The sequence below is a fragment of the Lichenostomus cassidix genome, chromosome 5 (assembly GCF_008360975.1).
Source record: "Lichenostomus cassidix isolate B80296 chromosome 5, HeHo_3.0, whole genome shotgun sequence".
NCBI classification, from domain to species: Eukaryota; Metazoa; Chordata; class Aves; order Passeriformes; family Meliphagidae; genus Lichenostomus; species Lichenostomus cassidix.
This window is the reverse complement of record NC_139486.1, coordinates 16243289-16260011: the sequence shown is the minus strand read 5'-3', so window position 1 is coordinate 16260011 and position 16723 is coordinate 16243289. Positions and strand designations below refer to the sequence as shown.

Here is a 16723-nt window from a genome sequence, read left to right as displayed (position 1 = left end):
TTCAGATATTGTCATTTGTCTTTTTGTCAAGTTGTTGTTGCAGCACCTTCAGGTTACAGTCCCATTTCAAACAAAATATTCTTCAGATTTTTAAAGTGAAACAGAAATGGTATCAGATCATAGCAGTGTTTAAAATATAAAATGGAGTACTGCAGGATTGGAAAGAGGATTTCATAATGGAGCAGGAGCAAAAGCAAAAGGAAAAATGAGTAAAAAAGCATTTTTCTGCTTACAAGAATCTTCATAAGATTCTGAGAACATCAAACTGATTATGTTTTTTTACTAGAGGGAAAAGGCCAGTTAAAAAATAGGGAGGAAAAGAATGATAATTCAAAATGTTTGATATTATGACCACTAGTCCTTTTACAGATAAGACTGTGGAAACTAAAATTTCAACTTTTTTAAAGAGCTCATTTGCCTGTGAAGATTATTCATATTGATTCACAACAACTTTAACACATTTTGTTAGCACTGATCACATCATTTCAGTTAAAGCTACCAGCAAAAGAATAGTATTAAAATATTTACATTACAGTTCATCAGGCTTATTATCTCAACAGCTCCTATTTATGAAGTGAGACATCTATGCAAAAGGAATTAGCACATTTTTAAATGCTTAGAAAATCTGCTTTAACATTAATGAAACTTCCATACGCCTAAGACTGCTCTGAGAAGATTCCATTGTAGATGTCCCATAATGGAATACAGAAATGTATTTGGAATTCATAGCATAAAAGTAATAGATAAAAGAAGTATGATCCTGCATATTTTGTCAATTGTCCCTTATTTTTTCAGCTTCAAAGTGTTGGTTTCTGGAAATAGCCTATTTATTACACTGTTGGAGCAGACCAAAATATACATGTACTTGGCTAGAAATAGTCTGCTTGTAAGGTGAGGCAGCTGGCTAGCAGATAAAGAGAGATGCCTGGTTTCTGAAAAGGATGGAATTTCAAAATGCAGGAAAAGTAACTAAGATGTATTGGTCAACCATTTTGCCTTATGCCATCTCTGCCACTCCAATCCCCCAAAAACAGGGGGAAGAGAAATACTGGGTTGTTCAGTGCAATTTTGTGAGCTTGGTATGAAGAAACAGGACCTTTCACTACACAGCTATGCACTGTGGTGGTTTGACCCTGGCTGGATGCCAGGTACTCACCAAAGCCACATGATCATTCCCCTCCATGGGCAGAGGAGAAAAACTATAACAGAAGGCTCATAAGTTGAGATAAGGACAGGCAGAGATCACTCACTGCTCACTGTCACAGGCAAAACAGACTCCATTTGCAGACATTAATTGAATTTATTACCAAACAAAATCAGAGCAGGATAATAAGAAATAAACCAAATCATAAAAATACCTTCCCCCTGCTGTTCCCTCTTTCCCAGGTTCTACCTCCTTCCCCCCCAGCAGCACAGGCAGACAGGGAATAGACAGGCAGACGGTCAGTTCATCACCTGTTTTTTCTGCCACTGCTCAGGGAGAGGAGTCTTTCCCATGAGAGACTTCTCCAGTGTGAGTCCTCCCCATGGGCTACAGCTCTTCATTAATTGCTCCAGCATAGGTCCCTTTATATAGGGTGCAGTCCTTCAGGAACAGGCTGCTCCAGTGTGGGTCCCCCATGGGGTGACAGGTCCTGCCAGCAAACCCTAACATGGGCTTCTCTCTCCACAGGTCTGCAGGTCCCTGCCAGGAATGTGTTCCCATGAGTTTGCAGCCTTCCTCTGGGCATCCACCTGCTCCAGGTGGATCTCTGCTCCTCTGTTGACCTCCATGGACTGCAGAGACACACCATTGTCTGCAGGTGAATCCCAGCTCCAGCGCTTGGAGCACCTCCTGCCCTTCCTTCTGCACTGGCTATGGTGTCTGCAGAGTTGTTCCTCTCACATGTTCTCACTCCTCTCTTCTCTGGCCACAATTACATCTGTGCAATAACTTATTTTTCTTCTCAAATATGTTATCACAGAGGCTTTACTACCATGTCTCATGAGCTCGGCCTTGGCCAGGGGAGGGTCTGTCCTGGAGCCAGGTGGCATTGGCTCTGTTGGATGTGAGGGAAGCTTCAGCAGCTTCTCACAGAAGCCACTCCTGCAATGTTCCCTCCCCTACCAAAACCTGGCCACACAAACCCAATACACACTGATGCAGTAGTCTCATAATCTGAAATTAAACCTGGTAAAGAAACTTTCTGCACTAGTACTCCACACAGATCTATGAGAAGCAGATGTGATGGGCATTTAAACTGGTGACAGTGTTAACATTATAGAGGATATAAACTGACAAAGTAGCATTTTAATCTCTACTAAGATATAAACATTCTATAACAAGGAATCAGAAAAATCAATTCAAACAGTTCTTGCATTTATAAAGGTAACATATTAAAATAGAATGCTCAAAGCCCAGAGGAGAGGAAAAAACTTCTGCAAGCAAACTTACAGGGTCAATGGGTTTTTTATTCCAGACTGAGTTTTTGGCTTCTTAGACAAATACTATTCACCACTGAAGTGGTGGGGAAGAATCCAAGCTTCACAGCCAGCTTGTGTCAAAAGTTAGTAATGCTTAATGGCCAGCGTTGTTTCACTATTTAAGAAAAAGTGTTTACTATGCAAGTTTACCTGCTATGTTTTCAGTTTGGCATACTGACCAATGGTATATTGGGGTTTTTCCAAATAGTTTCTCTGAAACTGCTAATCATAATGCTGATTATTAAAATTATTTTTCTACCTACAGCATACATCAGAGAAAGAAAACCATTTTGAGGAAAATATGATGTTGGAGAAGACAGCATAGAAGTCCTTATTTTATATCACAGTAAGAAAGAATTTAAAAGTAAGTATTAAAAAGCTTTTCCTCTGCACAAATGGTTATTTTACCAATCCTTTACCTTTTGATTCAAATCAACATTGTAATGCCTATTAGAATATTTAATATATTCTACTGCAAGTGATCAGAGATGCAATTCAAATACTATTTGTATTTTAAGGCGATCATAATCAACTCCTACTACCGTCTGCTATTTTCTGAAATGCGAAGTGCAAAAATTCTCAGGCCAAAACTCATTAGTGTGATAATTAATTTCTCTACAGTGAAGAGCACAGCTCAGAACCATTGTAGAAGCAAAAATTTAACTGGAACCTAAGTATTTTTTTGTTTTTCAGTTGTGCATTGTTAATGAAAGGAGGTAACTGTACAGTTCTCCATTCCTACTGAAGTCAGTAATCTCTATGAAATTTAGAAAAGACCAAATGAAAATTGTTTGGGAAAATAACTTCATAGTGACATTTGTCTCCTTTCTGAGAGTATAAAAATGCAATTTGAAGGGAAGTGAAGTGAGACTGAACAGTGTCCACGAAATCAATTCTGACAACATACCCATTATAAAACCTCCTACCCCTTCTCATTGCAAGGAAGACAGTCATGTAAGAAGTGAAACAAACTTTATCAAGTTATTTCAACATTTTGTACATAGATGAGTTTATTTTCATCGACATAAAATAGTTACATCTGCAAGTGTACATTATTTGTAAACCATTAAGCCCTTATGGCTGTTTGAAAGCTAAAATCATACACAGAATAATTCAAGAAAACTTAGGAACCTGAAGAACTTTTTTCACAATGGACTTTTGATTTTGTAGTTTGTTGCCTTCAAAATTATTCCATTCGTACTGAACTTGTGAGATAATGGGCAATTGATACTTAAAATGGAATGTATGCCTGTACAATCAGGCAAATAGATTGTTTCACTATTTTATGAAATCCCTTTTTGTTAATTCTTAGTCTTTAATAAATGACAGGAGCTAGCTGTCATTGATATTTATTGTCTGAATCCAAAGTTTAATTGCTAATTGTGCTGCAAAAAAAAAAAAAAAAAAGACACCGAAAGAGATCTTTTCCAAGGCCATTCATATGAAATGGGAGCCCAGCATTGCCAGCGAAAGGGCAACAGAGTATCCCTCACCTTGCAATATATATTAAAATCACATTCTTCCAGCTCAGTGTTTCATACTACATTTTAAACCTGCCATGCTGTGCCTGGAAATATCCTCTGCACCACAAATGCATATATTTACACATACCAAAAAAAAGTCACCTCCCAGAATTTAAAAAAAAAGCAGTGCCCTGGTTTTTGGAGGCTGAATAACTGTATTTATATCTGAATTGCTACTTGCTCCACAACTGCATTATAACAGTAGTATGGTGTCTGTAAATTTGCTATCCTTTATTAACACATAGTAAGAAATAGGAAGTGAAACAGAAAGAAAAATGCCATAGTTTGCTGTTTCTCATGTTCTTTGTGTCAGTGTAAAACATTTCAGTCTTGTTCAAAGATCTAAGGATTTCAGATAAATACTTTGACTACTTTTAAGTTCAGGGAAAAGCCAGGGTAGGGTCTAATCGTGGATCTTTCATTTTGCTGCTCTCCTGGTAAGCCTCTTTCCTGCTCTGTTTCAAATTGTTGTCCACCACTGCTCATAGGGAAGCAGCTGATGAGGGTCCCAGCACATTGCACAATAACAAAACTGACAGACACAGTTCAGCTAAAGTCTAGATGTGATTCAGACTGTAGCTTAATCTCTTGTTTAAACTCAAAAAGGAAAATCTTCCTAGATAATTGAACCTCAGAGGAAAAGACATTTTCCTATTCTCTTGACTTATTTATGCAAACAGTGTCCAGAAGAGTATTCTGGATTAAAAAAAATTACATGTTTTTAGAAAGATACAATGGGTTTGCACTTTAATTACACCTCTGCTTTTCAACACAGAAAAACAGCAATGTACCATTTTTGACTATTTCTTAAGGGTAAAAATACCTATTACATATTAGGAAACTAGAAAACTAGTAAATATGTACCTGTGTAAATCTGAATAGTCTCTTTACCTAGCAAAACAATAGTGGCAGCTCTTCTCTCTATTGAGCAATTTTTTGATTTCATTATGTTATTGGCTAAAATCATACTTGGAGATTTTTGAGTAGTTTCTGTCTACACAGATATCACATAATTGCTGTTTCAAACTGCTCTTCTGTGACCACTTAAGAGAAGATGAAGATCAAATGTTTCTCATACTGAATTTACTGAGTGCAGCAGAATTACATCACTTCTTCAGTTCTAAAGATCAACACCTTTAAATAAATTCAACCATTACATGGAATAAAAGTTTTCAATTTACACTTTTTCTTCTTTTTTTTCCCCCCAATGTTCCTAGCTACTAATTAGTAATAAAAATATTTTTATTTGCTAATAAACACCAATATTTTCTTCATGGCTATTTAAATTCATCTGGGACAAACAATGATTGTTTAGTCTGAATCATCTTCGATGTCACACTGCATTCGAACGTGTTGCTTGTTGCTGTCAGTATGAGCAGTTAAACTATTGGCCAGCTCCATTGCCAGGCCACCAGAGGGAGTCGAAAGCTACATATAACTTCTGAAAGTTTCTAAACCTGTAGGTAGCTTAAAACATAGACAGAAAATACTGTATGTTGTGAGTACTACGACAAATGGCTAAGAAAGTTGCTGAGGACAATGAAAAAATTTTAGCAACATCATCAGTTTATTACTATCCAGAGGCAAGAAAAACAGCGGCAGGGACAAAGGGGTGCTCAGCAACTATTTTTGTTCTGTGTTTGGAACGAATTAAAATAATGCATTTAAATTAGATTTTTCAATTATGCTAATAACTGGAGAGAAGTCTTTAAAAAATCAGCATATCCAGAATTAATACAAAATAGTCTTAAAGAGTGGCTCCCTTGGGTCTCCATCATGTGCCTTTGAAGAGGTCATGGAATACCAGGGGCATCCTGAGGACACTGGGCTCATACCAATGTGCCAAAGGAAGGTGGAAGACAGTGGTAGAACACAGCCTTCCCGGTCTGATGTCACTCTAAGAGAAAAACCAGGAAATTTACATAGTTACATTATGATATTCCAAAAGCAGGGTCCTTAGCAGAGAGGGGAGAAAGAGACTTTGTAGGATCAGCAGGGGAAAATTCCAGGAGATCCATATTCCTACCAGTCAGAAACACCAGGAAGTGGACCCAGTAACAGAAGTGTGAACTGCTCTTTCTGCGCAGAAAATATGAGTTCACAGACCTGGCCTGTCACCGGTTTCTGCCGTAACAACTGTCAGAATCAAAAAAATATTTGCTTTACATTTTGAAAATTAAACATCATGTGAAGAAAACAGCATTTAAAAGCAGAGTAAAATAGAAAATTTAAAAAAAAATTTGAGACCTGTGCCAAATAAATTTATGAAAAAAATTAGACTCTTTTTAAGTTATCATAATAATTAACTATTTGGCTAAGTACCAAAGAGGCAGTGGCTTCTTCATGTCTTGATGTCTACAAAAGAAGACTGAATGCTTTCCAGGTAACATGAATTGGTCAAACACTAGTTACTTGTCTAGAGACTATTAACTGATTTATATTTGATACAGGATGTCCGACAGGAAATCACAAACAATTCCCTTAAATCCTTGCTGCATTGTGCAGTGGCAGCCTACAAAACACCACTCATCACCAAAAAGACCACTGAGGACAAAGCAGCCAACATCACTCTGCCACAGTGTAACCAATGCTGTCATCACTGGAGTGCTGCGTGCAATTCTGGTCCCGCTGGTTTAACTCAGCATTACATTTCTGATGTTCTTACAACATTCAGTTGGCTTTACACACTACCACTTACCTTATCTGGCCTAACTCAGCTTTTCAGAACTCTATTGCCTAACATTTGCTCTTGCTGGTCAAAAGACCAACTCTGCTTGCAGCTTCTGAGATTATCTAGAAATACATGTCTTTCTCTTCATATACTCTGATACGTCATTGCTCCTTTCCATGAAAAGCTCAGCTTTTCCAGATGTTTCCAGAGAAGATTATGATTGAAACACAGTTCATTTAAAATACAGTAACATGATCAAAGAAGTCTCCAAAAGGTCTAGCATTTGTCTGAAACCACAGAACATAATTTCCAGTCTTCTGCCCTTGACATCATTCCATCTCTCAGCACACACAAAGTAAGAACAGCACATGTGCTTTTTTTAGCCACTTGATAAAAACAATAAAGCTACCGTGACTAAAGCTTTTTGGGGATGGATGTGGACTATCCTTCTGCAGACTTTATCTATCTTCACTTCACAGAAATGATTCACAAAGCTTCTGAGGACTAACAGCCTGTTTCCAGCCTCTTAGTGCTCCTGCTGGATCCAAGTACAGCTTCCTGAAAATCTGAAGTTCCACATATGCAGGACAAAGCTGATTTCTCCTACCTGCTGCTGACCTAACTGTACTTCATAGTGTAAAAGGTAAGTCAGCCAGCCAGATCTGGCACTTTGTTCAGAGTATATTTAGATCCAAGTTTGAAGGTGCTACTTGAACTTGTACTTTTTGGTTTGCACTGATTCTCCCTTGCCCAAAATTTTTTATTATTTAGTTACTTTCAAAACTGTTCTTTTTGTACTTCTAACACTATTCATTCTGTTTGTCAGTTATGACATCTGAAGATTAAGGCACCTATTTATTGACCAGTGCAATTTAAGCTGGGTATTTCCACACTGATACAGGAAAGTGTTTATTACATAGCCTTTCTTCATACTTTTATTTCCTTATATATTGGTGATTTGACTCTACAGTTCTTTCTGGGCAGAAATACCCATGTATTACCTTCCAGGACAAGCAGAAAGACTACAGAAATCAAAGAGATAAGTGGGTTAACATAAATGGAATGGCCAGGAAGGTAACAGAACTAAGTATACAATATGGGGAGTAAACATAAATAATAGTAATTAAAAACAAACACCATATACACACCCCTCAAAACAAAAAACACAAAAAAACCCTGCATAACCTACTTAATCCCAATGTATACTAGAAAATTGTAGGATTCTTTAGGTATACTGATAGCATTATACCATAGGACTTTACCATATATAGGCATATTGACACATTTTCCTCCATAACCAAGATCCTGACAGTGCTGGAGATCAGTAAAAGCTCAAATACTATCAGTCTGTCAGAGACTTGTTCAGATACTTCTCCCTACTCCCAGAGAAGTCGTGCACAGTGCAACAGCCAATAAACGCCCTGGTCATTACCAATAAAACTGCCTTCACCCAAGTATCATCTGCCTAGCATTTGGATGTTTATTTTTTTTTACATTTTTCTGTGAGAAGAGTTCCCAGCACACACAAGACTCAGAAGAGCAATGGACATGTAGACCACCAGCTACCACAGGGAATACCCATGCTATTGCTCTGCACTGTGCACAGCTCTGGCAAGAGCTTCTCCTAAGGGAATCCGAGGCTGGCTTGTTAACGACATGATGTACTTCTCCAGATTGCTTTGCATTAACTTTGAAGCCACCACAGTGGTTAACCACACAATTTAGGGCAATTAAAAAAAAATAAATATCTTCCTATTTTGAACACCGTAGCCTGAAGAAGAAAACAGGCTGCTGAAGATCAAAACCTTCATTACAGTTATCATTCCAACACAACTGAAGAGTCTGATTTGCCAAATGCTGATCATACCCTGGTGGTTAGCAAGACATGGAAATAAGAGGTACCTCCATGACAGAAGCCCAACAACAGATTTTCCTAAAACCTGTGGCTCTGACAGGACTGGCCAACAACAGGCTGGGCTTATAATTCTTCATGTAAGTATGGTTAGGCTTTAACAGCTCTAGAGACAGGAGCATTCACCTGTCATCTGCTTATCTTCCACAAGTCCTGAGCAGTCTTCTAGAACACAGCTTTCCTGTATTTTTTCCACCACTGTATTCACAAAATGATCCTTTCTTCTAGTTTTTCCCCCGTCAAATTCAGAATCATCCTCTCTCCAACAATCCTCATTCATTTTCTGAATATTGGGGAAAATAAACCATTTCAATCACTTTTCTTGCTTTTTGGTAAATTTCTATCACAAGGTTTTGCACTTTGTTGGCATGCCAACAAAAAATTCTAGACAGGTGTGTATTTGTCAGAAAGAACATTTCACTGTAATCTGTTGATAACTGGCATTAACAAAATAAGGAAATCAATGTCCCTAATGCTGCATTTGCCATTTGAAAATGGTACTTTCCAAGAATAAAAGTTGGAAGTTAAGTCAGGTCAATCTGAAGGGGTTCTTTTTATTCAAAAAGGTTTTAAATTAAATGTGGACATCACTGCTCCTTCAAAAGCAATGGTGTGCAACCACAATGTCCTGTAAATTACAGCAAGGCAAAGCACTCAGCATTCCCTTCTTCCCATTTCTTTCCCTCTCCCCACTCCCTGCCCACACTGACACAAGAAATAGAACACCCTGTTCCTCTTACTGCAAATTAACACAGCCTGCTCCTTTATAACCAGCTGTCAGAATCTGTCACCAATTCATTTTTTGCCTTTACAGCTTCAAAGGTAAAGGTAGAAATTAGGGATGATTTTTTTTTCTGCTGGGACTTGAGCAAAAGTTTTTATTTGGCAAGAAACAATTCTGCAGGTTTCTTTCTCTACAGGTGAGAGAGATCAGTACTGTAAAGGTATCTCTAAGCATCCATATTCGCTGCAGGAGCATCCTAGGACTGTCAAGGTTGAAAGCCAATGTCAAACTTTTATTCATTTTTGTAATCCGTATGTATGTTAAGATTCAAGGCCTGTTCTCAGCTTTGGTCTGAAGTAGATCTCAAGTTCTCCTTTTAATTTGACAGCTTTAAAATTGAACTAAGTGACCTGCCATGGCTGCACACCAATTGGACTGACATGGTGATACATTAAGTAGAATTGGATTAACATTTGAACTTAAAAGCAGGAGGGACACAGCACCTTGAGCTCTAATTTGTACCATCCCTCTGCAATGAAAACATCAGAGTGGGATCCTGCTCCCTCAAGCAGGCATAGCTTCAACACAAGTAACTGTTACATACAGCAGAATTATCTATTTAAAGGATGAGAACTCGTTAAGGAGACACCTGAGAAAAGCTCTGAGGCATTTTCTGCTTTTGTGAATTTAGTTTCTCTTCTCTACTGTATATTGATTTTAAAGGAAAAAAGGCATTTGTAGTTAGTAATGAGTAAGCTTCTGCAGACAATACCATGACACCTCCATAACTAGTCGCCTCTAGTAACTTACAAATTTCAAACATTGTCCCCTCTTTGCACCATCATCTTCAAATGCAATTTCCTCCTTTCTTCTCACTTTGCTGAACTCCAGACTTTACACTTGAAAGCTTTTTTAGCATAGCTGAATGTCACACAAAATCACACCCATAACTTAGATAAAATGTACTTGGTTAGACACAGTTTTATGAGCAAATGTCAGTAATATGCATATTTTGGAATGGTTACCCTTCCAAACAGACTTCTTTTGTTATTCACAAAGCCTAATCGTAAACACTTAGATTTTTCTCCTACTTATAAAAACATCCTTGGTCACAATCACACTAAGACAACTACGTATTTAACAAAATGAAAAAACAATCAAGAAAAATTGGATGAACATAAATGAGACACCAACTGTAAGATTTGATGCTGGATTTGTTGACAAAAATCTTTGTATTAAGAAAAGTGTAACAAGTTTGCAATCAGTTTGCACTTTCATCTGTTAGGTTTGTTGGCAGTTCCTGAAGCAATTAAAGAAGAGTTCTGTTTTTCTTTCCTTTTTATTATTGGCATTTCAAAGGAAGTTAGCAGACTTATGCATTAATCTTGTAAATACACTCAGATTGGTTGCCAATTTTTAAAAGTAATTTTACATGTGAATAGGAAGGATTCCTTCCTACCACTGAATAAAGTATTAGTCAGACCAGCCCATAACATCTCTACCTAAACACTTCTGTTTCCCAGACAGTTGCTGTATTCCATTTTTACAACACAGAACATGAAGGCTGTCAAAACATGTTTCCTTAAAATTTACATTATTGCAGGTCTCTTGCATTTTTCCATTTTGCAGTTTCTGGGCACAACGAACAAGGGACCTTCAGCTGGCCTACGTAATTGAAAGCATCACTTTATGTTCTAATGCAGACTATAGGAATCAGTCTGCATTTTCTTTTTCTACACAGGTGTTCTGAACATTCAGTATCTATTTAATAGGTGACATATAAAAACATGTGATGGCAGGCGAGAGCTAGTGAAGAGCTCTGCATTTCTTATACTTTTAGGGAATTGTGGGTCAAAGATCCAAACTGAGAAGTGTTTTCTCACAGCACTTTTATCTCTATACAGCTGAAACAGCCATGTTCTTTTCTGTTCTCTCAATCCAGAATATTCAGTCAACGATCTCAACTGAAGAAAGGCAGTGTCATGTTTTGCCATGTAGCAACTGGATTTTGAAAGACTGTCACTTATGGGGGAAAAAATAAAGACCACCAACTTAGTAAAAACACCTGAAATGATACTTGAAAATAAAAAATACTTTCAACATTATGAACTAAATGTCATAAAGCTACACATAATGTGTGGACACACTCAGAGACTTGCAGAGGTAGGAAATATGTTTATGTTGGACAACTAGCAAGAAAGCTTGCAATTCATTGTCAGTGAATAATACATGCACATGGAGATAGCCAGGGGAGAAGTTACCCCTGAAAACATCTTCCCAGAAGCCTCTCACCTCTGACTTCCTATAAACTTCTTCCTCTTCTGTGGCAGCCCCCTTACCTGGTCCTCCAAACCTGTGTGAGTCCAGAACCTATTTTTAAAATACAAGTTCTCTTAATCAAGGCATATTTGAGATCTGGACATGCAATACAGCAAATACCTACATGCATGCACAGAACACATGCACAAAATCTAAGATGCTTGTGCAACACTTCATTACAACCAATGAACACATTTTCTGCTGAGAATTATTCTCTTCTCAGATGACTGAAAGAGGATACAACTACATAGGAATCATCATCTTGTTCAGAAAAGTAGCCATGGGAAAGAACTGAGAAAATATGTCCATCAGCAGAGCCAATTTGAAGCCTCAATCCATTCTGATGCAATACTGGATTTACATGTTACCTCCCCCTCAACTGTTTAATGAAGTATTTAATAGGCTTTTTTTCACAGCAGTAAATACATATGCAAAATGCACTGATTCTTTTCCTTATGTATAGAAATTTCACTAAGCCAGAGAAACAGTAAGTCCTGCTCTTTTTCTTTGTATTTCTCTAAATCCTTAAGCAGAATTACCTCCTAATTACTAATATTTCTGTTTCTAAAAGTATTACAAAGAAATGGATTTACCAGATATTAAGTACTTCGAAGATTAGATTAAAACCCACACTAATTTAAATCTTTACTGATAAGAAATTCGATTTTTCGCACAAATCTGCCAACAACATTGCTGACAGCACTGTATTTTTGACAGCAGACAGATATCATTATGAGACACTAAAGTTGATTGAGGCATAGCAGCACTGTGAAGAAAACTTAATCCAAGTATAAACATAATTTACAGTGTAACATCTCTTCACCAAGGCAATATAAAGTATTTATAGTAATAATGAAGATTAACTTGTACACTTCAAATTTGAAACAGTGGTCTGAATATTAAAAATCTGGCCCATGGTCTTTATATGGCCTTGGGTTGCAGGCTGGGCACAGATTAAAATACTGTTTTGCCAAGAGTAACTAGTCTCCTGCAAGGACATCAGAACAAGAAGTAAACTTACTCTTGAGCTGCTTAGTTTGCAACTCCAGTTTCAATGCATCAATGCGTATCAGCAGATGGTTATGTAAAGATGCTAATCTAAAAATTCAGACAACTTAGTGTCAAATACACCTCCTCAAGAGCTCTATTACCTGGAGGCAGCAGACAATCAGAGGTCATAAACATTTCTGCTACTCTGGGTAACTGGTTCAAAGCAAATACAAGGTGACACCTAAATGTACTTAGCCCTGACCAAAAGAAATACCCTGGTTTTAAATTTTTCTTAAACAACTACTGTGAAAGCACAAAGAGGACACAAAAATATTCAGCTACAAAAGTTGTCTTTGATACAAGTGATGTATTCTAATAACTTTAGTCTCACAACGGTCTCTCAAAACCTGTGTAGAAAAAAAGATTGACAATACAGCCATTATCTCTAGTATTTAGTATCTTGTGCAAACATTCTTTTTGTTTCATCAGTCTGTCAAACAGTTTAAATTTCCCAACAGGGAAAAAACTGCTCTGCGTTCCTAACTTTTACACTTTTTTTAGCTAGGTCACAATATTCCAAATCCATCTCATATTGAATAGTTAAATATAATTAAATGAAATCAGACCAAAATTGCTTTTTGTTGTCCTCACCCTGAAGACAACAAATCCCAAGAACTCCTCAAATTGCAAACTTTACAAGCAACCCGTTCTCCAGTCTCCCAATTCAGTTATACCATTTGCATAATAAGTATTAATGGTGGATTGTTTGTTTTATTTACAGCAAGTTTATTGGGGAGAGGAAGAGTATTCTTTTACAAATGAGCCATGTTCACTATTGAGATTACTTCCAAAGAGAGCATTCAGAAAGCAAACCTGAATATATTACACTGACAATTATTTTTCAATACTTTAACATCGGCCACTTAAAATTGGTTGTGTTATTAGCACATAGACTGATCTTTAAATATACTACTTCTACATAAACAGTGCAAATCTCAATATTCACATCAACCTGAAATTAATGCTGCAATTACTGTTGACATTCACATCAAGAAAGTAGTAAACTATTTCACATGAGCAATTCCAAAACCTCAGAATGCCATTATTAATATTAAAGAAACACAGAACAAACATGTTGGGCTTCAAAGCCTTGTTTTGATACACACAATCCCTGTAAACATGGATGTATTGTATTTGTCAATACTGATATCTGATATAATTCTATAAATAAAACCACTGATATAAACAATTTCTATAACCTTTTTTGTTTTTGCATAGGGTTTGGATTAAGGTTACTTTAAGATAGAGACAGCTGTTAACAAAATCCTCTAGTCAGTTATTCTTCCATCACACAAATTTAGGCATATGACAAGGAGCCTCTCTGACTTCAGTGGAAACTTACAACATGTAAGTGTTTGCGGAACTGGAGTCATCTTTAGCACTTAAGTTACCCCTAGTCATTGAGAATACAAGCTATAAAAGAGCTCTCCATAAATTTATAAAATATACTGATTTAAAAGTTTATGCTGATGTTTCTGTAAGTCACATTTATGATTCCAAACAGTTATGTACATACTATACTATCACAGTAGGAAATACTTCACTGTAGAACACCACAGTGAACAAGTTGTGAAGCACAGTGTTCAATATAATTTCCCTTTAGTATTCCCAGTGCATAAGTTGTTAACATCTACACTACACAAGGTGCCCAGGTCTAGTATTTGTTATATACAATGTAAAAGCAAGATAGAAAGAGCTTTGCATTTTAAAGTAAGGAATGAAAACAGTGGGTAATATACAGGGATTCACTCCTGCAAAATACAGAATTCTCCTTCACAATGACCACAACCACCAAATATGGTGGATTTCAGGTCATTCAGCCCATTAAAACAGTGCTCCAGCACCTTGTAGGAAGAGAGATCTGAGTGCACTTTATTCTAAAACATCTCCCTTGGATGTTATAAAGTGCAAAAAACAAAGCATATATTCTAATATTTTACAGTATCTATTAAACTGCCGTATTTGCACAATGCAAAATTCAAATAACTTGGTATGCATTTCGTATGGACCCTATAATAACAGATGTTGAAACTGGAGTTTTCGCATCTTTAAAAAAATCTTAGTATTTTAAAGTTATTGTGTAAATATAAAACGAAAATATAAATTATAATTAAATCTTGAAATAGGTCTTTTAACATGTGATCATTTTCCAAAGCATCAAATACGAAATTTAATTTTCTCTTATAGCATTAAATTTTAGAATCTGTAAAATCTTTTAGAAGTTAATAACCTCAAAAAAATAAAAATTATTGTATCACAGTACTAGACATCTCATCAGATATCTTTTACCCTAGATGTGCTTTAAAAATAAATAAATAAAAAAATCTAAGACTTCTATTCTCAGTTGTTTAGAACAAGATATGTGGAGTTACTTTTTAAAAGAAAATAAGAGTTCCATAATGCTTCATTTTGATCTTAAAATTCAAATAAATGGGATAGAATATAACCACAATTTTAAAAGGCTTTAAAGTACTATACTGCTTTGGTGCATTGTACCAATGATTCTTTACATGCATGAAGAATCAAATTCTGTAACATTCTTCACAGAGCTGGGTAAAAGCAGAAGATTCAAAAGTTCTATATATGTTACAGAGCTTTCCTTTCTTTAAACAGAGGGGAAGAAACTGGGAGGAAGATTCTGACACTGAGAAACAATCTCCTTCCAAGCAGTACCATGAGCAGCACAGCCCCTTACCTTGAGCTTGACTGCACACCAGTAATTTAGCCCTCAGAGAATACAATGTTGGTTGTATAATAGTATTATACTATATCCAGTGATACCAAACAATGCTAAAAAGAAATGTATGGAAATACAAAGCTAAAAAAGTATGACTAAAATACATTTCTAAAGCAACAGACATTTTCCTGTAGCAGCCTGTAAGCCACTGGGAGGAAGGGTGGGAGAAGACAATACAGGCACTGCCAAGTCTATAACCACTTAAATCCTCAATTCAGGATATTCTCTGCTTTTCAGTCAGAGAACTGGAAGATGGTTTCCGGGTTATTGCTGTCTGTAGGGTTTGTGGGCTGCAATGTCTTTGTAGGTGTAGTTTTACCATGAGAATGAGAGGAAGAAGAATGTGAACTTTCACTGGAGCTGCTACGTGTCTCTGTGCTTGTACTTGTTTTTTTCATTTTCCTTCTTTTTGCAAGAGGTGCCTTGTCAACATTCTGAAGACAAAATCCTTCCCTTTTGTACTTGTTAAAGGCCTGTTTAAAAATAAAAGGTAATTCCAAGCTTTTCAAGAGATTTAACACATTTTATGCCTTATCACTTATTATGAATGGTCTATGGTATATCACAAGATAAAATGTAATTTCTTCACTGACTCCTATTGTAGCTGTAACAATGGCTCTACCAGCCCTTATAGGTATGTAAGAGCCAATACATAACATTATTAATTGGCATCTTCCTCTGCTTGTTCTTTTTACTTTAGAAGTATTTTTTATTAAGACTTGACCTATTTAAAACTTTCAGAGAGTACATTGTTAAATTACAGATTTTCTTTCAGCCCAAATTATGTTGCATTATCAGGACCTCTCCAAAAAAACAATTACTTTCTTTTTCTCTCCTTCATAAAAAGTGCCAACAAATATTTCAGCACAAATCTGCTCAATTTTGGTTTATTCTCTGTGTAAGGTATCATGTGAATCAACACTATATTTGTATAACACAGTTGCAGTTCAAATTATTTTAGTAAATATACAATAGAATACAAGCAAGTCTATTAAAAAAGCATCCATGATATAAAAAACATGAACTACATATACTCCAGAATTTTTACCTCAAGTTACTAACCATAAAGACAAAAAGGTCAGTTACTTAAGTTAAATATGAAGTTTCTTCTCTTTTTTTTTATAACTTTGAAGACCTTTTAACAGATTTCCCTACGAAACAAAATATTTTTAATAGCTGTTTCAAGAACAGCACTCAGTCCCCAAATCCTCATGAATATAAGTATCTTCCAGAAATTTATTCTTGCTTCATCATTCATATACTCCATCAGAGATGTTATGAGGAAATGTTATTGAGGAAAAAAAATCCAGCTCTAAGCATACAC

The 16723-nt window shown here is 36.3% G+C and overlaps 1 protein-coding gene across 1 annotated transcript in view; it reads right to left on the bottom strand.

The window, feature by feature from the left end:
* Window positions 1–13364: 13364 nt before the first annotated feature.
* Window positions 13365–16723, bottom strand: part of RPS6KA5 (ribosomal protein S6 kinase A5) — a 69017-nt gene continuing 65658 nt past the window's right edge. The window contains exon 17 of the mRNA XM_085061559.1: window positions 13365–15872. Coding sequence (XP_084917685.1) covers window positions 15633–15872 — 240 coding nt within the window. The 3' untranslated portion in view covers window positions 13365–15632. The remainder of the gene's footprint in view (window positions 15873–16723) is intronic.